At 40.7% G+C, this 24,847-nt stretch overlaps 1 protein-coding gene across 3 annotated transcripts in view; it reads left to right on the top strand.

Annotated features, from left to right (window-relative positions):
- The first annotated feature begins 5,703 nt into the window (after positions 1-5,703).
- The window catches only part of hectd2 (HECT domain containing 2), a 56,418-nt gene continuing 37,274 nt past the window's right edge, over positions 5,704-24,847 (top strand). For all 3 annotated transcript variants that reach the window (XM_046064919.1, XM_046064921.1, XM_046064920.1), the window contains exons 1-8: positions 5,704-6,218; positions 11,721-11,862; positions 19,902-20,040; positions 20,179-20,281; positions 20,466-20,555; positions 21,446-21,510; positions 21,844-21,889; positions 24,115-24,224. In XM_046064919.1, the coding sequence (XP_045920875.1) occupies positions 6,135-6,218; positions 11,721-11,862; positions 19,902-20,040; positions 20,179-20,281; positions 20,466-20,555; positions 21,446-21,510; positions 21,844-21,889; positions 24,115-24,224 (779 nt within the window). In that variant the 5' untranslated portion in view covers positions 5,704-6,134. The remainder of the gene's footprint in view (positions 6,219-11,720; positions 11,863-19,901; positions 20,041-20,178; positions 20,282-20,465; positions 20,556-21,445; positions 21,511-21,843; positions 21,890-24,114; positions 24,225-24,847) is intronic.

Below are 24,847 nucleotides of genomic sequence, written 5' to 3' on the forward strand. Positions count from 1 at the left end.
GAGAAATACAGTCTGCTTAAACAGCAGTTATGTACCAAAGATGTCTTTTCTTTCATTTCTCATCCACATTTAGGCCAGTTTTAATCTAGATGTCTTTGTATTTAGTAACCTTAAGAGAAAAAAAACATATTAAGACTCTTTGACAGCTGCAGATTCAGAAGAGTATAAACTAAATTTTTCTCATTATGAATTCTTGGCTAACGTGAAGATCTTTCATCTAGTCCTTTTCATAGAGAACCACAGCTTTTGGGATTATTGTTTTTTCAAAGAAATGTGTTTTCTGTAAGTAAGTAAGTAGAAGTTCAGTGTTGTGAGGATCCAACCTGTAACTTTTCTCCTGCAGGACCTTCTGTAGGATTAGGGTGGAAAACCCGAAGGCAGGGTTCTGTTTTCTTTTCTTTTTTGGCAATTTTCTCCAGGAGTGCCTAGATTTTAAAAAGTTGTCTTGGTCAGCAGCTTTGGTGCTTATGTGGGTTGAAAATACGGCAGAGTTTCCTCTCTGCCAACCGTTCCTGCTCTGCTTAACTTCTGTTCAGTTCAAAAACACTCAACATTTCTTGTCCTGTTACAGAGCAGAACGTTTTCAGGCTGCAGAGGAAGACCTTCAGCCGAGCTCTTCACCGGTCCAAATACTCCAAATACCTGTGACTTATCTACTGGACCGGAGCCTGATGGAGAAAAACAACGAGACTACTAGTTGCATGTTACAGTTTACAAGTTTATTTCTTATTTATTTTATTTTATTTGCCAGCTGTTCATCATGTTCTGAAATTCAACATCAAAATTCGAGAGCTGAATTTACCACTTTGTCAGCCAGTTCAGTCTTTTTGACATTGTCAGTATTTTTTAAAACAAGTTATGGTACGGAAAGCAAATACTTTTTTCCAGATACCATTTCAATACCTTTGTTTTAAATTAAGAAAATAAGCCAAAGTCCTCAAATGTTAACTGCTGTCTAAACACAGTGGCCACATAGGAATATACAGTGTGAAATTGTCAAAATTATGAATTAACCAGTAGGAAACACCTATTTTCAGGAAAAACGCCTAAAATAACATATCCAAAATGAATCAGTAATAACTCGTCAACCATTACACCTAGATGTATAATTCTCCTTTGATAGGTCAGAAGCTTAGGAAGCTAATGAACCTATTTATTTTTCTATTAACGAGTAAATGGAGATGCAGTAAAAGGAAAAAATGATATTTTCATTCTCGCCTGGTATAAAATCTATATTTTAATAGCAATATCACCATCAAAACCATCATCCAGCTCATTATAATGTAACTGAATATCTTTTACTACACCTACAGTATACAACTGTAACTGTAATTTTGATGAAAAGAAACTAATATACAACAGTTATTGGGCAAGGCAATTTTATTTTTATAACACATTTCAATAACAAGGTAATTCAAAGTGCTTTACATAAAACAAAAGCAACAGGGAAATATAAAAATGTTTTAAATGAGTTAAATAGAAAATAAAAACAGGCAGGTCTCTCAACTTTACTTATATTACTCCTTTGATTCCCGATTTCCCACTATATCCTTTGCTTAACACTTAGGGACTCTAACCCTTAAGGGGACTCTAACCCTAAGTGGACGATTTTTCAAAAACATACCAGGCGAATGTCCATATTTTGGCTATATTTAATGTTTATATGTTCACTTTTATTGGGAGTTTTCTTCAAAACACTATTTCTGTCCATACAACCATATTCCAAATAACATAAAGCTTCCAAAACAAAAGACCCACAACTTGAGAACAGAACATCCAAAATTATCCAGCTAATAACTCTAAGTTAATAAGTTTAGTGAATTGAGTGATACGAGTTACACAGCAGATCAGAGCTGGAGCTGAGCTTTCTTAAGAGCGGTCGGACTGCAGTGTAGGATGAGATGAGAGATATCTGGATGGCAATAACTGCAGCCATGTACAGTGATCACAGAGAGATTTATGTTTTGATATAAGCACATTTAGATGCTTGGTGTTTGATGTGGATAAAAATGGTTGGTCGTTTCTAGCTGAGCCTCCTAGCTTCACAGAGGTGTGCAGCATGGGTAGGGCGATGCAATACTACTTTCAGACATGAATTTCTCAATCTGCATTTTGCACAAAAATTGCTTGCAGTCCCCCCGTACAGGGGGCATCGATGCTCAACTTTAAAGTATTGCTGATCAATGTAAATCACTTTTCTGTTGTTAATGCTCGTTTGTACCAAGTGAACATCGAGGCTGTTCTCACCAAAAAATCACTAAATCCAAATAAAGCATACATGTTTTAGGCTGATCGTTACTTGTGTTAGCCACACCTTCAGACGGTGAGCATGAATGTGATGAGATCAAACTGCAATCAGGCAAATAAAAACAGTCATCAACAGTAGAAAATCAACATTTAATCTACAGAGTTAGACAGGCAAAGTGAAGATATGATCATACTTCATTTCTGATCTCAACAGGTTTTTAGGCACAGGGACATACATTTAAAAATATCATATATTATAGCATATATTATTCTATGTAGCATAAAAGCCTCCTAGCTTCAAAGGAGGGGTGTAGCATGGATAGGGTGATGCAGTACTAGCTTCAGACATGGGTTTCTCAATCTGCATCATGCTGCCGCTGGTAGATAAATGAGGAACAATCTGATCAAAAAAAGTCACCAACATGTTGAATCTGACCACACATTTAATGTAAGCCACATTTCTGTCTTTCCAAAACGTATCGAGGCCTTAATTATAAATGAAAGAGGAGCACCTGAATGCACCACTAGTTCTAGTCTGTGCAAGGCTCTTGGTTCGGGAACTTTATTTAATCAGGGGGGAGTTTTACTGAGAGCAATGTTACACATTCACACCCACCTGGAAGCTGCCCAATACAACAACAGCAACTGTGCAGCTCCACTCCTGGGCCCTCCGGTCACAAGCTCGCTTCTCTACCTTTAGGCCACCACTGCCCCTTAACTGAAGCAAATCTTTTGTAGATCAGTTAGCTATTTGGAGAGGAGATCTGTCGTCTTCTGAAGAAGGCAGTTTTGTCCCTAAGATCGGACCCAGCGACATGCTCTCATTCCTTCAGAGAGGTCAAGGTCAACCACAATGTTGGGCCCCTGGAGGGTTTGTGGAGGATTAATGCCCTGCTCAAGGGCATCCGGAGAAGATAAATTAATAACTAGGATGTATGAATACACCTATACGTCAGTGCTGAAAATCAAATAAGCAATCCTTCGCTTGGCTTCTTGGTCGCTCGTTAATTCATTCACCTATTTATTTATTCACCTCCTGACTCATGTGTTCGTTCTCCAGCTCGTGTGTCGAATCCTGGATGTGTTTTCAGAAGAAGCCCACAGCCCATAAATCCATGAGTCAGCCACAGCCCATCTGCTCTTATATAACACTCCCATAATGCAACAGCTCCTGGTGCCTCAGTCTGCAGCCTTGATCCTCTGTACGTAAACTTGTCATAAAGGGAATCAGAGCTGTTAAACATCAACACGATATGTCTGTTTACTACAGCGTCTGTTCAGAGGTCTGTTTTACAGGATCCTGATCATCCAGCATGATCTTGTACATTCAACCAAGTGTTGTCCCAGCAGACCTTGTGTTTCCACATCAGGTGCACGCGGCTGCAGAGAGTTTGAGGCCCAGACACCATAAAAACTGAAGCACAACACATCTGCTGTTACAGTAACAGGCAGACCGTCTGCTGCAGAAACAGAGTCTGAGCTCCCAAAACAAACACAGCTCAACCGGCGGCTGTACTGGACCAATTTTAGAAAAGCTGATGCTTCAGTTGCAAAAAAGAATAAAAGAAATTAAGTTTTTGCTACAAAAACAGCTCTTTTCCCCACAGCATCAATCTGCTTGTCAGAGTTACATAACAATTAAAATGTACTTTTTGTGCAGCTAACTAACAGGGATTGTAGTTAATGACTGGTGCTGAGGTGTTTCTAATATTTGGTTGTGTGTACGTGTTCCTAAAATTTATGATGGCCTTGAAATAAAAGTGAACAACAACAAAAAGTGAAGTTGTTACAGGAATATCAAATCTAAAACTGTCTTCAAGGCTTTTCCAGGATCTGCAGGAACACTGCTGTTTTTAGGAAACCAGACAGAGCTCAGATGATCTCATCTGTACCGAGAAACCACACACACACACACACACACACACACACACACATAACAGACACGCGCACACACACACACAGATCTGCGACATCAGGAGCTTTTCAGTTTCTTATGTTCCGTGAGAGTTGGCCCAAAGCCCGGATCCTGTTTCTCACTAATTATGGACAGAAGTTAAATTGTAGCGGTGACGCAGTCTGCAGGGCCTCAGTCAAGACAGAGGAAATCACAGAACATCACTTCCTGTCACAACTGTCAAAATAAAGGTCCTTTCCCCTCAGGGGATTAAATAAAGTATATCTACTTCTACTGAGGAGATGGTGTGTATGGAGTGCAAATAAAAAGAAACAGGATTAGGACAATAAAAAGATTTAAAAGATTCATGCAGTCAGTTTAAAAATCAAAGGTCCATGAGGGTATTAACACACTAAACTCTGCACTGAACTCACACATCTTACAGACACGTATTATTATTATTATTATTATTATTATTAGTATTATTTTAACCTGTGTGTGTGGATTTGTTTTTTTATGTATATTTTGAGCAACGTTTCAGGTACTGCACCTGAATTTCGTTGTATGTGCCACGCAATGACAATAAATGAATATTAAATATTAAAAGAGAATTATTAAAACTGTGCATGATAAGTAACAAGTATAATAAGTAACATGTACTGATTATTTTCAGATCATACTGGAAATACAATGAAATCTAACTGAAGAAACAACCTTTAATATTTAAGTTATAATGAATTCCCTGAAGAGATCCTTTACATTCCCAGAAATATCTGTAAACAAAACTGACAACAACTTGTTTACACTGAGACCAGTAAACAACCAAAATGGAAATAAAGACTCTTGTTCCCTAAGACAGAATTGCTGGCCTTATTTTGTAGTAACTCTATAAATTCTACAGTGCAACTGTCTAATGGTCCTTTCAGCCCATACGCCAATTTAATCCTCTGGATGCTTTCCTCATGTGAGTACATGCGCTGCAAGAGTTCACACACAATGCGAGAAGGAGATTTTCAACTCAGCGAAGGCCTTCCGCGTCTTTGCATTGACTTTGTAAGTGTGGTGTCCGGTTCTATAGGATAAGTGTAGAGATCTTGTTGGACACCAGAAAAGGGTCTGAGCCTCCACATAACCACTGACCTGTGCTCTCCCCTTAAAGGTCACTAATCCTCTATCCAGCTGCTACAGTGCTATGTTAAACTGTTATGCGTCAAATGCACATATGTTATACACCACATAAGTAAACTCACCGCCCTGAAAGCACAGTAAGTTTGGTTGAGAAAAACCTTTTTTTAGTCATGTTTATTCTTGCTCTTTTTCCATGGGCCTCTGTTTACATGTTTGTTTGTTTGATTCCCTTCAGTTCAGTACAGTTGTGCTTGAACATGTTTTTATTAACAAACCCTCCTTTATTTTTTCATTCCTTCTTTCTTTCAAAGCTCCCCGTTTTATTGTGAATCCCAAACAATTTCCAGTCCCTCTCTCTCTCTCTCTCTCTCTCTCTCTCTCTCTCTCTATGTATGTATGTGTGGCGCTGCCGTCTCCAGGCGCCTCCTCCTCCAAACATGGCGCCGGCCCGCAGCATTGCTGCTACCCCGACAGACGACGCAGAGAGGGACAGAAAGAGGAGAAGAAGAAGCGGGTAGTAACCCACCCTGAACGTGTTTTAAAAAGTATTTTAAAACGAACACAACTTCAGGCTAGACTTTACCTGCTGCTTTTGGATACGTTTACGCGTCTGGCTGTGCGCGTAGAGCCCACCTGTGCGACGAAGGTAGATTTCACAATGTTTCGTGTAGGATGTGAATCTCCCTGATTTATGTGACATAACGGAGCAGACTGGGCAGACAGACGGGTAACTCTGGCTCAGAGTTGGCTCTGGTAAAAACATGTGCAGCCCTGTGAGGAGCAGAAACACAGAGGTTGTAGAGGACTGAGTCTTTCCAGGAATAAAAAAAAAACCCAACTTTTTCCGCACTTTCACGCCGAGAGGATGGATGGAGAACAATCTGCGCTGTCAGGAGTTGAGAGGGAAAGAGAGAAGCTTCCACCAATTTACAACAGCTCCCCTCCTGCTGTAAGAAAACTTTTCTCCTTTTGTATTTTCCAAGTGATTGTTTTTACCGGGATTTCTCTTTGTTGTGCAGAATGTTTTTTTTGTGTGTGTGTGGCATGAAATGTGTTTTATTGGTGTATTATTAATTTAGTGTCAATGTGTGAGGAAAAAAAAAAAAACGTAACCTATCATTCAATGACCAACTAGTTTTCTTTATTTCAAATTACAGAAAAATCCTGTACTTTGCGTTTAAAGTCATTAAATAACGCTATCAATATTGTAGGGAGGGAGCATATAGTCCACCACTATATAATTAGGGAGCATTAATTAGCGCTGTGTGATTCAGTGGCATACAAGTCTGAAAGATGCTTGTGTTTTACTGTACAGCCTGTATTCTGTTTTACTTGTTTTATTTCACTGTTTATTATCCATAACACAACACACCTTAGAAACAACACCTAATTAGGGAGTGGGGCACATCTTTTGGTACAGTACAATATGATAATCTGCATATGCATCTCTTTTTAATGCAGTTTGTAATGTCAATTTCCAATTCCTCGCTTTAATCCAGTAAATTTTAGAATAACATATCTGGCATTCTACAGATTCTGATCATCTTTGAGGCCGGTGAACACACACAGACTTGACTATGTATAATGTATGACTAAAACACCTACAATCACCTAACATACAGTGTGCATATAGAGTGACGGCAAACTGAAAAACCTCTCCTGTTGGAAAAAGTGATGCCCCTGTCTTATATAATGACTCCTGACATCAGCTCTCCAGCAGCGTCTGAGGCGGCTGACTGTTGGACTTTGCATCGGTGTGTTTTATGTTTGCTTCTCTGTGTCACTTCGAAGTCAGACTGGCCGGGTTGCAGGCTGGTTGGTTGATGTCATCTCCATTGTGTCAGGGAGCAGGAATGTGCAGTTGAGATGGTTTTGACCAATAAATAGTCTATCATTGCTCAGACCGACCGGTTGTGTCTGGAAATGCAATAAAGTGGCTGCATGCGTTCTCTCTCTGGGATTTCAGTCGGACTCGTTCTCTGAATCCCCCTCAGACGTCTTCTGGCCCCCTAAGCTTAGATCTGAGGAAATTCAGGCTCAGTGGTGGATAAAAAGGTCTTAGATACAGCGGGCTGTCATTGTGTTTGCAGACCAATAAAAACTGAAGAATTGAAGACAGATGCTCACTGAAGAAGAAAGTTTGTTTCACCTGAACACAAATTTGACCAGACCTGCTGTTTCTGCCTCCAAAAACCCCATTTTTCTCCAGATCTCCACGGGTATGATGAGATGAAGGTCTGGTTACATTAGATTAGACATTTAAACAGAAAATTAATTTATGGCAAACATTCTCTGGTTCTGGCTTCTTGGTGTAAGGTTAATGTGATTTTCTCTTGTTTCTGTCATTGTAAATTGAACATGCATTACGTGCAACAGGTGTCTCAGGAAGGTGTTGCTCCAACATGAGCCTAGAGAACAGCTTCAGTGCTCTTTGCCATATAGATCTCTACTGGACAGATGAACATCCCTCTTGTAAGATAATATTCCCTCATTTGGTGTTTTGATGATGGTGTCGTGAGCGCGGTCTAACATGTCTCAGGTGTTTGTTTAAGGCCCCCTATGATTCTGGTCTATCCCAGATGAAAATTGACAAGTTGGCAGAGAGACGTGCATGTAAGATCGCTGGATTGTAAAGTGCTCCGGTGTTTGTACTGGTGACCTGCTGTAGAGCCATCAGCCATAAACCAATGTGTGAATTCTGCAGCCTGATCAGTCTGATCTGTAAAAACCCGAACCATAATTTAAACAGCATGATCCGATATTATCAAATCAAGCATGATTTAAATGTGATGCTTCCACCTACAGTTGACTCTCTGAAGATCAGATTAGATCGTTTGACAGACTTATCAGGTAATATATAATTTGCACAGATTCACCGCTCCAGTTGAAATTGCGTCCTTCCCCTGACTTTGTTTGCAATTTCTCTGCCTCTAAAATTTGCTTCTGGTTCTGTATGAACACACAGAACATATACAGTTTCAGTCTAGTGGATGTTTCACTTTGTTTCAGTGTGTGTTCGAATTGTTCTCTCATAGCACTCAGAGAGCCAAAGAGACCATCGATGGCCTAAATCTGTCACGACTGGCTGAAAGAGTCATCCCAGACTTGTGATCAATAATTCACCATAATCAGTTCAAGCCGTCTTCGATCAGTTCTGAGTGTCATCTCTGACATAAAGCTGGCCCTAGTGCTGCCAGTCAAATCTGGCAGCCGTGGACGGCTCATATCTGGTCCTGTGGTGCCTGAACTCAACCAAGTGCGCCGTCATCCATGCAGCCGGTGGGGATAATGGCTGTGAATTTAAAACACGTTTCCTCCTTCTTTAACAGAATGCTCATCAATTGCAGGTCTGTCTGTCTGACGATTCATTAACAGCCAGTCAGGATAAGAACTTCAGCTAATATATTTGACATGTTAAAAGCAATGAGATAATGAAACCTTTGGGCATGGCAGAGAGGAAAAAACCAAGAGAATACAAACAAAACGTGACTGATCCAAACTCACACGGTCTCGCAATAATCTACAGGATTTGATTAGTGATTAACAGCTGAGGGAGAGAGAGAGAGGAGGGTGTGTGTGAGAAACAGAGTCAGATGTGGAGCTCCTCTTGGTGTGGTTTCTCGCTGGATGACAGCATTTCCTTTCAGACTGAAGAGTTGGACTCAACTGACATCACAAGACTCACTGTGATAAAACCTGCTGCGAAAACTGCTAATTGTTGTCAGATGTGAACCGGGACGTAGTCGGTGTTCATTTAATCAAAAAAAAAAAAGAGAGAAATACTTGCCGACAACCTTTTTTAGTAGTACAACTTATTTGGAAGTCGTCTCCATGTTTTGTTGCTCAGTGATGTCTCTGCTCCACGTTTCCCAGAGACCACCTGTCTATCAGCTGCTGTGGGTGGAGCTGTGATGAGTTAGGAGGGAGTGACGTGGCTGCTCTGTGGCTTCAATTAGAAAGCCGTGGAATTATACAGGTGCAAGCAAACCAACAGGAGACGATCAAGACTAAAAGTCTGCAGCCACGCTAGAAGCCCAGTGTGCACAGTGGAAAATGAAGTACAGTTAAAGGCCAATTTATACGTCTGCCGATGCTGACCGAACAGCAAGGGCTGTGATTGGACGGCTCGGAAGCGTTACATTTCTGGCTCGTCCTCCTTCTTCTGCCTCGACCGGGTCAGGGGTCGTACATACATACCGTCTCCTCCGAGGCCCTCTCTTCCTGCGTTTTAGTAGTTTCACTAAAAGTCGCTGCTGTTCAACATGATCCGCTCACTTTCAGTCGCCATCGTTTGTAGCAGCCTGTTGTACACCGACTAAGAAGCAGAGACTCAACACACTGGAACATAGAAACCACACGGGCAACTAGTGTTTTGGGCGCACAGCTGCAAAGCGACGCAGACACAAAATGTTTACGACGATGCGTAACCGACTTAGACTCGATGCAGAAGTATAAATTGGTTTTGCGGGTATTAAAACTAAGTATTGGTTTGGAGATACTTCAGTCTGGACCAAAGGGGTGGACCTACCAGCCGACATTGCCATCCGTAGAGCCCCGCCACACTGAGTACCATTAAAATCACATTTTAAATATTAACAAATAACAAGCTTCTTGTAAATGTAGGTCTTGATAAATGGATCGCTCTGTGTTTTGTTTGCAGATCAGTCAGTGTTATCAAAATTAGTTTGATGTGGATGTTCCCACCTCCCACTGAGGAATGAGCTTCTGTCCAAAGACACAAGATGAATGTGTTTGTGTGGACAGTATGTTACGTATAACTACTCTGAAAATACTCACTAACTGTCCGAGGTTGTTGCTTCACACACAAACTGCCCTTTGTTTTTTTTGTTTTTTCCTCCATGCTGCTGTGCACGAGAGACAAAATTATATAATGACATGGAAACTGTAGATAATGTGTGTGGATGCCAAGACTATGATTTTATTCTGATTTGTCCTCGGGGTCTTTTTTTCTTTGGAAACGGTTTCATTTTGAACGGCAGATTAATCGTCGTTCTGCTCCTTCTTCTCTGCAGCCCCTGAACACATCGCTGTGTGTGTGTGTGTGTGTGTGTGTGTGTGTGTGTGCGCTGCTGTCAGGAGCAGCTGCTGTGCATCTGTTGATCTCTCCACCTCCTCTTCCTCCACCTCTCAACCCTCCTCCTCTTCTCTTCCTCCTGTATGCTCATTCCTCTCCATCTGTTCTTTCAGGTTTCCCATCCTCTTTCTCATATCCTTCTTCATCTATGCTTTGTGTTTTTCTCCGTCTTCACATTTTAATTCCTGGTCTTTACTCCCCCCCCCCCTCCTCTTATCTGCATCAATTTCCTTTCTTCTCTTTCTCTTATTCCTCCTTTCCTGATCTCTTCCCCTCCTATCATCCTCTTACTTGCACTTTCTGCCCCTTCTCTCATCCCCTTCTCCTTTCTTCCTCTTGATCCTTTTTCTTTTTCTTGTCTTTTTTTCTTTCACCCTCATATTCCCATTTTATTTCCTCACCTTTTTTCTTTCCCTTTCACCCTAATTTCGTCTTGTAATATCCATTTTGTCCCCCTCTCCCTTCTTCCTCTCCTCTTCACGTACTACATTTTAGATCTTAAATCTGAGAAGGAAAAGAGTTTTTTTAGTAAAGCATTTGTGTCAATAACTTTTACATTGTTGGCCATTTGTTGCCTTATATTTTTAAGTAATGCAAAATTTTATATTCTGATGCTTCTTGTATTTGAACTTTACATGTAACTTCAGTTACTGTAGCTAGGTTTGCTATATCAATATTATTGGCTGATCACAGATGAATCTTTACACACGTAAAAAAATAATTTGTAGTGCAGCAAAGCTACATTTGATCTAATTTATGTTATTGGTTATTTTTTTATATTACAATTTGATGGTCAGTGCAGTTTAGTATTCACATACACAGATGCATCTCAAAAAATTTGAATATCATTCATTGTGAGCACGAGAGTGAGAGATCAAAGGTTCAGGAAACCTTTGCAGCTGTTTTAAGTTAATTAGGTGATTAGAGCTCTACTCAGGTCGACATTTCTGTATTATAAATCCCTTAGTCTAATATTTTAATACATTTTGAGATACTCGATTTTTGATTTCCCTGAGCTGTAAGCCGTAATCAGCAGGACTAAAAAAATAATTTATTAAGAAATGTTTCCCTTTATGTGTAATGAATCTAGAATATACAGAATGCGAGTTGCACTTTTTTAAGTAAATGAAGGTAAAAGAATAATCTAATTTTTTAAATTAATTTTAGATGCCTCTCTTATTGTTACTGTCATCTTTAATAATAAATGGTTTCATTATTACTGTTAAATTCTGTTCCAAAAATCAACCATTTGTATGAAATGCTGGTTATTTATTCAGTGATGCTGTCTTCAACGTACACAAGCAGAAATTCTTCTTCTGTGTACCCCGTGGTAATGATGTCATCTTCCTGCGCCAGGGTATAGGACGAGGAGCTAAGCAGCCGTTTCCGTCTCTGGGCACCTTCATCTCCACACTGAGCCAGCGGCGGGACGCGGCGGGGCGGGGCTTGGCTGGCGGCATGACGGGCACCCTGACCAGCACCCAGTGGCTCAGACACGGTGAGTGCAGCGAGTGATGTCATCATTTCATCAAACAGAGCAATTAAGCCTGATGTCATGGCACGTTACTTTATAGGGTTATTTTTCAACACATTTCAGCCATTTTCCATTTTCTCCTCTCTTCTTGTTACCAGAAACATTTTCTCTGACCCTTTTTATTTTATTATTATTATTTTTAATAATCTAAAAAGAGAAAATCATACAAAAACAATCAAACCATAAAGATGTTGTCAAGCTCTCACATTCAGCTTTCCAGACTGTTATTCTTCAGTTGAACAGTCTGCCTGAGGGTGAGAGCAACAGATCACTGCACCAGATTTCAGAAAATCACAGGAGTCTTGACTAACTTGACTCTGAAAGAATGACTAATGTTAAAAACACATGAAATAAATAATCTCATTGGCCTGTTCTAAAAGAAATATAGGACTCAATAATACGCTAACTGACTTGCTTAGATTGGGACATGTTGTTGAAGAGAGTATTTTATCCTTGTCTGATGTTTGGAATTTGCCTGGCCAGTATTGTGAGACTGTAACAGAAACACTGTTCATGAGAGGTTCATTGTCTTAATGTTCCCCAAAAACAGACTTACGGAGGGAAAAAACTGGCCCTCCAACGGCAAAAAACCTTTATCATTTTTACTGATTTAGTTTGCAACTAATGGAAAGCGTTTCTTTTTCTGTCTGTTTTGGTCTTGTGGATCTTCTTGAAGGTGCAGCGGTGTGTGTATGTGTTGTCCTGTTAAAAAGAAAACCTGTCACACATGCTCTGATGAAGGCTTCCTGCTTCAACACATCAGCAGATTTGGCTACCCAGTAGTTGCAAATAAAACCGCTAAAATGATTAAGATATGAGGTGACTTTTTTTGAAAGGGACAGTGCAGAAGATAGCATCTTTACATCGATGTGAACTTTCACAGATCCTTATTTAGTCTTTTTAAATCTCAAATATTACCGTTAAAGTAGGGTCACAAAAGTGCAGTTTGAGTGTCAGTGGGGTGTGTTTTTGTTCCCCGTCTCTGTCTGGGATGTAATGGTGTGTTACTTCCTCTGTTTACAATACGCTCGATGTATGTACTCAGTCTCTGTTTATGTTGAACTGCTAGCAACAACATTGGTGCAGCACTCCTGTCTCCAAAATGGAAGGCTTTAAGAAAAGCTAGAAGAAGAAGAAGAAGAAGAAAAGCTGTTCATGTTTTCCAGTTGATGACCGTGCATTAGAAAAATCTACAGCGTGCAGAAAATCACAGGATCACACTTCTAATTAGAAAGTTACAGGCGGTTTAACGGGGTGATTCAGGTCTCAGCTGACTCACACTTCTTTACCTTCAGCTGAAATCACTCAGTGATCAGAAAAGTTAGATTATCTGTTTAAATGTTTTCAAATATTCTCCCTGCTCAGTACGTTTCATGAAAAATAAGATGTTTATTTGAGTCCTCAGAAGATAAAGCACAAAATTAGAAATATCAGTTATGAAATTGTCCCTGTGACAGAAAAAAAAAAGAGAGAAATCAAAATTGACAATCATGCCTCGAGGTTCTTGACGGCGGCGATATTGTTTATTCGTCGTCAGCATTTCGACATTAAAGGGAATGTTGCTTCCTGTTAAAGACGAGGTTATTTCTGACTGCCGTGAGAACGCAGACCCAGTGGAGCGCTCACCAGCCCGCTTTGTCACCACGGCTACTGATGCCAGAGTAATTATGCAAACCTCCGCCCCAAATGAAAACCATATGAAAGTGAAAACACTCAACACACACACATTAGATAGTGTAGCATTCCTCGGGCCCGTTACAGCCGTCCGGCCCACTGGATAATCACCACAATTTGCTTTTTCATCTGTAAAGTATTACAGGAGGTTTGTGTTTCCTTTTTTAATATTGTTAAATATGGTTTTGTGTGCCGAGGCTGGACTGAGTTTCATTTCAGGATCGGAAAAACAATGACACCTTTTCTAGAAACACTGGCATCAGCGTCCAGCTTGTTATGGAAAAAGATTAAAAACTTTATTGATCTCAGCAGGGAACCTGGGGCCCTGCAGCAGGATGTGTTGACTGGGTACAGAGAAGAAAATTGGTTGTATAAAAATAATTTCCGTTTATTCTTTTGTTCCTTAAAAAGTTTCTGTCACATCTGAAGGTGATTTACCACCATGCTCCTGGTTCGGTTCTCTAAACATCCCTAACGTCCTCAATGCTCAAAGAAAATCTTGGCTTGTAGAGTGAATCGTCACATTAACGATATTTGTGAAAACTCTGAACGTAGACTGATCCAGTTAATTTACAGACCACATTTACCGCTTTGCTTCACAAGATGTGACAGATGATTAAAATAAACAGCTAAATTTAATACACAATTAAATAAATATAAATAAATCATAGAAACACACAATATGTATACTGTTGAGAATTCCACGCATTTGCACTGTATGATCGTTGTATGTTTATTTCAGTAATTGATTATTAGTGATTAATAGCTTACTCCTCCGTAAGATCTAATAGGCTTCCAAGAGCTCTGATATCCACGTACCATTTCTTTGTTAACTTTATGCTTTTTGCATTTGTGTTGCCACAAGGGATGAAACGGTACGAAAGTTTCATATCACGATTATAGTGACCAAAATATCAGTATTATCACGGTACTGTAAAAATGTGAAAAGATTAAAATGTACTGATGCACACACTGAAACCATTTCAACAAGTTTTATATTAAAAAATGCAAATAAAATAGCCATTTTGTATTTTAGCATAAACATTAAAGTAACAGCCAATACCTTTTGTAAACATATGAAAACCATCTAAGTGTGCATTATCAAGATTTTAGATTTTATGTAACATAGGTAATGCAATGACCCCGTGCACCATTACAAAAACATAAGTCTTTAGAAGACGGTGACAGTAACTGCAATGAGCCCAACAGCTGACAAAAATACAGAGGAAGTTAAAGTTAACTCACCCTGCGTTCACTATAAGGTCATTTTCTTCAATCAAGTTTCCCTCAGCGCTCTCATAAAAACTAAAATCCGACCTGACTTCAGAGTGACAGCGCTGCTTTACGCCGTGTTGTCTTTGAGCCAAACAAAGCCACGGTGCCTACTGTGCATGTTCGCCTGCTTCTGGGAGACTGTCGCTAACTTTGGTTGATGCTGGACAGTGTTTGCCGTGAGTTTATAATGGCGCGGTAACCGAATTCAGTTATCATGGTAACTAAAATGTGTACGGTAAATAGATACAGGTTGCATTTTAATGCCAGGTGTAAATGGGGTTTAAATGAAATGGTGTTTCAGGGCCTTGTTACCAACTAGGCCAAACTTTGTCCGAATCAAACATGCTGACACCTTACAGATGGTGATAACAGTGCATGTGTGTCAGTACCTGAGCGTGGCTGAGGTGTATCTGCTACTGGTTTTAAGTCCAGCCTTTACTTCCCTTTCTTGTGATGTCACAATGAAAATATGTCATAACGCTCGCCAAGCGGCTACTCCGACATGTCCTCAAAAACAGCGGTGGAAAAACAGCGAGCTGCAGCACACAGCTCTCCTCTCCCTTCCAAACACTAGCTACCCTCCAGGCAGTCAAACATAAAGTTGTTCCTGTGATGTAGAGACAGAGCTCAGTTAAAACTTTATGGATACAGATTAATAACTCACCGCTCTGAAACTCTCGCTGCAGTCCATGTTGCCGAGCCGGTCGGCAACACGTACGGCTGAACCCGAGCTGTTTACCGGCTTCTCGCTGACCCGCCCTACTCTGCTTCTGATTGGCTAGTAGTCCTTAACTAGGAACTGAGCATGTGCAACTCCCAACAAAGATCATTTAGAGACAAGATGTATCACTCCATAGCTAAAACGAAGCCTTCAACACAGGGTGAAAAGAGGAGCTGCAGCAATGTGCAGTATGACAAAAATATGGTGTTTTTTGAAAATGAAACCATGTAAACCTGCTCTGGTAATACGATTTTGAACCTGAAAATGAGCATAATACCACCTCTTTAATAAAGAACCCCAATGGGGGAAAAAGACCAATCTTTTAATAAGTTTTTGACCTTTACAGTAAATTGTCCCCTAATTAAATGGGTATCTCTTACTGAATTAAAAACCCCTCACGTGGTTTCCTGTGACGCTGGATGACCGTACATGCTCATCTGCAGTCGGATGTTTGTGGACTGCTCCCTTCGTTCAAGCTCAGCAGGAACAATAACACGAATTAATGGATTGCACTTCATGACAACACTTGAGGAAGATAACAATAAAAAGAGGAGAGTGAGAGGATGTCCTTGGAGGTCTTGACAGGATGTCATGACAACCAAGGCTTGCTACTGCCGGGATTAAATGATGGGTGATGCACAAGCTGACAAAGCAGGGGTAATTAGGAAGCTGTGGAGGAGGAGGGAGGGCAAATATGCAAAGATGAAAGGATGAGGATTAAGAATATTTTCTTTTCCTTGTTCCTGATCTTATCAGCTCCACTTTTCTTTCTTTTTCAGTCAGTATGTCAGTTTTCCATCTGCTTCTTTCAACTATTATGATAAATTATGTTCTTTACTTGATTGACATTTTTATGCTGCAAAACAAATCTTTTGAAGGATCTACATTTAGTTGTTTTTGTTTTTTTTTTTTTAATGAAATAATCACTTTTTTATTGCCTATATGTGAACCTCACTTAAAAATGAGTGCTGGGCAACGATTAAAATGTTTAATCACGATTAATCGCATTGTTATGCGCTCAATTGAATAACAAATTCTAAAGTAGTGTATTGCGCACTTTTATTAATTAATTTAATTTAAATGTACTGCTATATGCATTGATTTGCAGGCTGATCAACATCCCGCCCCTCCTGTGACCCAGGGGTTTGACTGTATGGGCATTCAGAGCCAGTGAGCAACGGACTTTAAAAATAATAATAATTTTTTAAAAACTGCGTTAACGTGATATAAAATAATTGTCTGCGTTAATTAATTAATGCGTTGACGCAATAATAAAGCCAGTTAATCATTTCTGCAAAGCATGTGAAACAGATTGTGATCTGTGTTTTAGGCGGCTCAAGTTGGATAACGTCACCCTCCAATGAATTTAGCTATGCTGACATTAAATGCAGTCAGTGTAAAATCATCATGTAACGAGCATGGATCAGTTCAACGTCAAGCTGATTAAAAAAAATATGACTGTACCGTTGCAGTGGGAGTTTACCTGAGTTTGCAGCATGTTGTGTTATGCCGTCTCCAGTTTGTTGGTCTCTGTTTTGGCTTGCTCATTGGTTTGAGCGTGCGCCTGGGAAGGTAGTAGTTGTATTCTGAAACCTCACCGCTAGAAGTCACATAAAACTTCACATGGCCCTTTTTCAATAACAAATTAAAAAAATTGGGATATATATTAATACAATACAAATTTCATTTTTTAAGTTGAACCTCCAACCTTTTCTCTAACTCCACCATGAAATCAATACTTCTACTTGTACACATACCTGACGACGAAATCTACTGGATAGATTTACATGGCATTTCCTAAACTGCTTTCGGGATGCGATGCACTCTTTTAAATAACGACACGTGACCTTTTCTGTAGCGCCACCCTCAGGAAGAAATTCTCCAGTGTTAACACAGAAAGAAACATCTGGATTCCTGTGATGTGTAACACCTGATCTCATTGTCATTCATCCGTCTGTCCGTCTCTGTACTATGTGTCTCTTTTATCTTCTGCTTGTACAACCCGCCAATGCCTACAGATTGAGCACCCACAATGCACCTGGACAGGCCTGCTGGTGACTATTGTTACTGTGAGGACGGCTACAATAGGAGGCTATTTATAAACAGAACTGATGGTTGGTCAGAAGTGGGAGGACGGGTGAACAGGTGTCCCGCGTGTCTTTCTGAATGACCGTGTGTGTATTTGTATGCTGTGGGGAGTTGTTGCGCAGTGGTCTGGCCTCTGTGATTACACACTGACTGAGGTTAATAGCTATCATTTGTATATTTGTGTGGTGTGTGTGTGTGTGTGTGTGTCGAAACAAAACATCGTCAGTGACAGCCTGGCTCTCTCTTTTACCGTCTGTCCTCTTTGTCTTTTTGTCGCGGTGTTTATTCTCGGCACCTTTACATGTTCGCAGATAGAAATGGTAAAAACAAAATCTCTTGTTTTGTTTGCTGTCCAGCCAATTTGTCTGTTTCCTCTCGGTCTTTGATTTAAAGCTCTTTTGAACTGCAGCTCTGCTTTTAGTAGTCATCAGCAGTTTGATGTTTCTATCAAAGTGCTGTCTACTTGGATTGTTTGATGAATTAATGAATCGTTCTTCATCCTCCATGAATCCAGTGAGTGTGAAACACGTTGTACACATGTACAGCTAAAACAAAAGCCAGCAGACTGAAATAATATTAAAATGTAGAGGGTTATAACAATCAGCTTGGGTTATAAGCTTCTACATTTATAATTCGAGAGCTACTGTAATCGGTCCATGAAGATGTGGCAGCTGCTCAGGCGGTGGAGCGGTTCGTCCATTAATCACTAGGTTGGCGGTTTGATTAGCGGATTCGACATTCGTTCCCGTGTGTGTGTGTGTGAATGAGGTGAATGGCTGAATGAGAGGCAAAATTGTAAAGGGCTTTGTCCGGGTAGGCAGAAAAGTGCTATATAAATCCAGTCCTTTTGCCTTCTAATACACAGTAAAAGCATGTGTCACAGGGACACAGTACAACGGACGTCTGATCTCGCAAGTGTTTTTAGTATTAAACCATTTCATTTATATTTTATACACTTGTGAGCTCATAGCTCTTAAGATTCAAGCTTCAAATCTGGGTCTTTCTATACAGAATCTGGCTCTTGTGTCTGCTTCAGTACAAACAAGACACTTCCGAGGTTTGTGGCCTGTACTACGAAGCGAGGTAACTGGCTTATCCGGGTGTAACTTCCTGATTAACCCGTACTACGAAAGGTGGATAGCTGTTACCCGAGGCCTGTTGCCATGGCAATTTACGCTGCATCTCTAAACTGCTCCGAGGAGATTTGGTTCGTGGTTAACTTGAGGTTACCCTGTATACGGACTACACACCACATCTGTACTCAGTGTTAATGATAGGAAGTTGGATATTAGTACACACCAACATAAAATATGTTTAGATTTCATCCTGACTTGTTCCACTGCGGTTGCAGCTGAAATTAAGTTAGGAAACACATCAACATTAGGCTACGTTCATACAGCGAGCACTGCAGCCTCTGCGATTCTAGGGAGGAAATCTTAATTTTTCCTGGATCCTGGAAAAATTGGATGAAAAAATCCTGGATGAAAGTGTCAAATTTACAAGAACAAAACGTCATAAATTCCTTGAAATTAATACCACAAAAAATCAATTTTCTCCTGAATACGCCCACTCCACGGCAAAGTCTCAAAGGTGCTTGATAGTGATTGTGTTCTAAACTCACCTATTTCCTCACTGCTAAATCTGATTGTGAAGTCTAATATAATTTCCCACCAGAGAATAGGCCTAGTCAAGTTTTTTTTCTTAGATTAATCTGTCTCGGATTATTACCCCTCTCCACAATGGACATAATGGGCAGTTGTACCTTTACATCTTAATCATATTACACATAAAAGAAGAGCCCATAAAATACATAATAGAGATTTGAACTACAATGAGAACATTCTGAAGATAATTAGGCTACAAATTTACTCCACGCGATGCCAACAAGCCTCCCTGGCTCTGTCGGCCGCCACGATATTAGATTTAGCCGTTAACTTTCTTTACAATCATAATTTCCTGACACAATCAACGTGCATTCCTCTGGAGAAATACGGAGCATGAGCCTGCCTGCACGGCTGAATACAACCCTCTTTATGCAAACGCGCACCAACTCTAATTAAGTTAGCTCCGACTCAACTAACTATCATCTTGGTACCGTTTAACTTCAGAGTTTGTGAACCCTGAGTTTGCTTGATAACCCCGAGTTGACTCTGAGTAGGTTGAACTTCCTCAGAGCTGCAGTGATCCTTGCATGTCTCAGAGGAAGCAGAGTTAATGAGGGGTTTATTGTCTTTTTGTGTCTCAGGGAGAGAGCTGCCTCCGATCGGCAGTGATGTTCGCCAAAAGCAGCGGCTCTCCATTGACACTCTGCCCCCAGAGGTCAAAGCTCCGTTTCCCTCCGATCCCATCATCCCCCTGCGAACCAAGACCACCAAGGAGTTTCTGTGAGTTCCCTGAACATTAAGACTGTTGTCAGTTTTCTGCTAAAAACTCCCCATGAAACAAACCCACCTCACTTCTTTAGTTATTTTGGAGCCAAGCCTGGTTTCTCTTTATCAGCATCGTGTGTTTGTGTTTGCCAGAGAGGACATGGAGGGTGCCGTCCAATCAGGTGACTGGAGGGAGGTCCGAGAGTTTTACCTGACCACCTTTGATTCCTTCATAGAAATCAACGCTGCCTTTAAGGTAGAACACATAAACACACACACGCAGTCTGGCTCTCAGCAGCATGCCTGTTGTGAGAAAACTGTTTTAGATGCTTTTAAAATTTCCCCAGACGCCATAACCGTTTTACGATGGGAAAGCAGTTTTTTCCTTCATGCTGTCTCTCTCCTTCCGTTTCTTTCCTCCCTCCTCTGTCTTTTCCCAGCGAGAGGCGAACGGATCGTTTAACACCATAGATGACTCGGGAGTCAACGCCAAGTTTGTCAACGCTGTTTATGACGCACTGCTCAGCACAGTAAGCATGTGACAGCAAGACCACTCCGACAAACCAACACACATACAGGCTTGTGAACAAGGACATGGTGCTCACATCTCACCATTAACCATGACATTTCAGGTTTTTAACCGCCACCAAGTCATTGGACATTTGCAAAGGATAATGTATTTTATCATGACATCACAACCTGTTCTCACTCCCCGACTCGTCACATATGGACGCTTGGTCAAGACCCATCGGCGTCAGTTCGTAACACACTGGGGATCCCTATAGCGTCACAGTTCAGCGCAGTGGGGGAAGCCCTGTAGTGTCTGTTTTTGACGGTAAAGGCAGGTATATGATATTTAACAGAAAAGACGGAGTAAGGAGGTGGTTGGGGTGGATGAAGTAATTTTGTTGCCTAAACCTAACCACATTGCAACGTTTCACAACTTTAATAACGTGCCGTTTCAAAATTGAAAGTCTAACCGGACATTGCATATTTATTGTTGCTAAGCGTTGCTAACTTGCTAACCTTAAACAGTGACACTAACGGGTTACCCAGGGAGTTAAAAAGCCGTGACAAAGTGTCAATATGTGACGAGTTGGGAGTGAGAATGCGTTGGTCAGTCTGTCACACATAAGTTGTATAAAACGTCAGGTACTTGCTGACTTGTTGAGATGACAGGAGATGCTCATTAATGACGCCCCAAAACAAGCTGTAACAAAATATGTTACCTGGATTAGTCAGTTCATTCAGTGAATGTAAAAACAGCCGAGGATCTTTTCACTTCAGGCTTTCCTAAACACTTCTGTGTTCTTTCTGTTTAAGTTAAGGTTAGACCAGCGTTTCTTTTCGTGCGACTGACATTCTTCTCCTGATTCTTTCTGTTTTGGACGTTGAATATGTTTTTTGCTTGTGTGTTTAGCCTCAGGACATCCAGAAGTCAGTGTTGAAAGGGATCATCAACAGCCTGCTGAGGGAGTGGAAAGGGTGAGAATATGTCTGCATTTTAAACTGCATTCCCAACAATGCAAACATAAATCAGATAATATGGTAATTTAAATTCATAGAGTAGTAAAGTAAAATGGATGATGCCAAACAGTTTAATGCTAGAACATTTAGAGAACTGCTCTACTTAGGCTTAAAGGAATATTCAGTGATTTTGACAATTCACTTGCTCTCTTATAGTAGTTAGTTTCTCTGTTTCTTCAGTACGGCTCCTTCTTGTTAATCCTGGATTAGCACAAAGACGGAGCTTGCCTAGCTTGGTTTTGTTGCAGTGCTCTTTTTCTGTGACAGGTTTTGGTTTATCTGTGTTTTCAGGCCTCGGACAAAAGATGACCTGCGGGCTTATTTCATTCTTGTTCAGGTGAGACTGAAACTCCTCCAGACACAGTAAAGATAGTCCAAGGTGTCCGGTTATATCACAATAAAGGGTGGGGAGAGGAAGAAAGCTACATATGAGAGTGATACTCCCTGCAGGACACGGTGGAGAGGATTATTGAGCTAGTGTGGACGCTTGATTTGATTGAAAGTGTGTTTGAAGTCCGTTTTAAAACAACAGATGTTTAGGTTACTGGATAAATAAAGACACTGATGTGTGAACTGATTGTGGGCAGCATCATTATTGTTGATATGGTGACCTGTAGGTTAATATACATTGTGCATCAATTAAGCAGATCTTAAGAGGTGTTGAACTTCTGATGACAGACACAATGATTACTTTGCGAGCACAGAAAACACTGCAGGGACGGCAGCCTGGCTCTTCTATCGAGCCGTGACGTTTAGCCTGCAGACATCTAGGGCTTACGGGAAATGGTGTATCGTTAAAGGGTGCTTAAAATGTAAACATTGAAGAAACACGAATATTAGGTGTTTTTTCAAAAAAAAATGTCCTTATCTAAACACATGAAGTGACCCACCCAACATACTAATAAGAAATACTCTTCATTGGCTAGATTTTTAGTTATTAGTATAGTTGCGAATCCCAGTGGTATTTTGAATAAGGTTTTCTTCCTTCCAGTTTCACTTTAGCCCTTTATATATCACAAGCCCGCCAGGACGCCCCGTCAACAGCATCTCCACCTAAGAAACATCACTGAAACCGAGGCAAAGCCTTTTTTAATCCAGAGCAGCTCTGCTAGTGTTGCTCACAGATGCATGCTGTCACGAATCAATATCATTCATCGATACTGTTGCCGGCTGTTCATTTGCTGCCGTGGTTCTCTAGATCTCCACGCTGTGTCAGCTGGGAAGTTGTCAGTCAGTTCACGACACCCATACTTTCTGTATAAATATACTAATTTATACTTATTTAACACTGGATTTATGACTACAACAACTGTTTTTCTATCTTTCTTTCCCACGCCCTTTCCATCCATCTTTTTTTTTTATTTATCATTGCTGGTGGACAGAAATATTCATCTCGTACCTCTCTGTCTCGTTCTTATTCTGCCCTTTTCTGTTTGTGGGCTCCTTTCTTTGATCCTATTTTTGATCTCTCTCTGTCTCTCTCTCGTGTCTGATTTCCATATATGGTTTTGGGAATTAGACTCCGATAAAGACAGGAATCTGCAGTAGTTCCACTGTGGTTCCACGCTCCATCAGCGCACACATGCACACGGGCCAAATGTCTGATTTTTTTTGTCCCATTTGACTTCGACGACTCGCCTCGTCTTCCAACTCTCAGGAGAACACAACCACACACACAGATTGGGACTGGGTGAGGTCATGTTGGAGTTGAGGACGGCTGGTTTCCTGCCTGACGACGACTCCCTCTTCTTTATAGGCTCTTCTTTCTCTCTCTCTTCATCCCTGCGATAACACCCTGTAAAGACTGAATTGAGCTCTTTGGGATTATCTCACTTATTATGTAATTTGTTATTATTTTATTGCATCCAAACACCAGTCTAACAGACAGAACCTTGTGTTCTCAAAGTCAAACTGAGTCATGTCTTTTGAAAGAAACACAACAACAGCAGCTGTACTCGATCTTTTAGTTTACCTTCACAGTGTCCCAGCTGTCTCTTACTAAATATTAACTGTGTGTGGAGCATGTAGCATGTTCACAATGGACCTCTGGGCTTACTTTTGTGGTTCTGTCCAACATTTCTTTCAGTTACAACCAAGTTAATCGCTCAGATTTGAGAACATGCTGACATTGCTAAAAAGAAGTCTGACATGGACATTTATTTTTACCATATGGTTTCATTTTTTCTTCCAAATAAGTCTGTCTGGGGGTTTGTTGTCTGATCGCTTGAGCGCTCATGTTTTTGGTTGACCATCCGACTTAGTGATGTCGCCACATTCCCAGATCTGAGGTATTAACTTGGTGAGTGAAATGGTTTTTAATACTTATAGAAACCAGAATGAGATCCAAGTTGTAATAAACCCGCAATTATTTTCTTATTTATGATAGCGTGCAGACTGAAAACCCTGGAGGTTTGAGTGTGATGGACACTTTTTCCGTTCACCAGCTGTGTGTGTCCCAATTCAGGAGCTGGATCTTTTGAAGACGGTAGTTTCAAGGCCAGATATGTGAGTGGTTAGCTTTGTCACGATATGATATATCGCTGTGTGTGTGTGTGTGTGCAGAACCCCCAGTATTCAAGCACCAGCACCTACGTGATCTACGCTCACCTGCTGAGACAGATCGCAGCTCTGTCTGAGGCCGACCACCACTTCCTGGTTCACTGGCTCAAAAAGTAAGTGTGTGTGTCAACCTTTAAATGTTGGTTTGCTGCCAAGTTGCCATAGCGTTCTGTCTGTGCATGTAACTTTCTCTTTATCGACCTTACTCTTCCTGTCTTCCTTTGAGTTTTCATTGAACAGCAGATTTTACCTAAACCTTTGAAGTGCCACAGAAATGAAATAGGTTCTTTAACAGCAGGATTAAAGCAAAAGTATACTTTCTTTACCTTCTGTAGGGTAGAGGCTGTTGTATGTTGAACAGATTGTAAAGCCGTCTGAGGGACATTTGTGATTTGGGGCTCTGTAAATAACTTCTGGATGTGTAGGCGGATTGAGCCTTGTCATCTCGTCTTTGCTGCAGGCTTAGCAAGTGATTTATTGTGTGATGGCAACATAAATTTTAAGTGTTTCCATCTCTAACTGGAAGTACTTTGCTCTGCCTCACTTTCTTTATGCAAATATCACACACCACTTCCAGCTTTGATGAATCTCTCATGTCATTTAATACAAACCCCAAACTGCAGCAGTTACATTCTTTTCAGCCACCGACTTGTTTTTCATCATGATCTTTGTTTTTCCTCTCTAATCTGAGGAGGTGGGCTCATGCGGCAGTAAAGACATGTTGGCTATATTCAAG

The sequence above is a fragment of the Micropterus dolomieu genome, linkage group LG12 (assembly GCF_021292245.1).
Source record: "Micropterus dolomieu isolate WLL.071019.BEF.003 ecotype Adirondacks linkage group LG12, ASM2129224v1, whole genome shotgun sequence".
Classification (NCBI taxonomy): Eukaryota; Metazoa; Chordata; class Actinopteri; order Centrarchiformes; family Centrarchidae; genus Micropterus; species Micropterus dolomieu.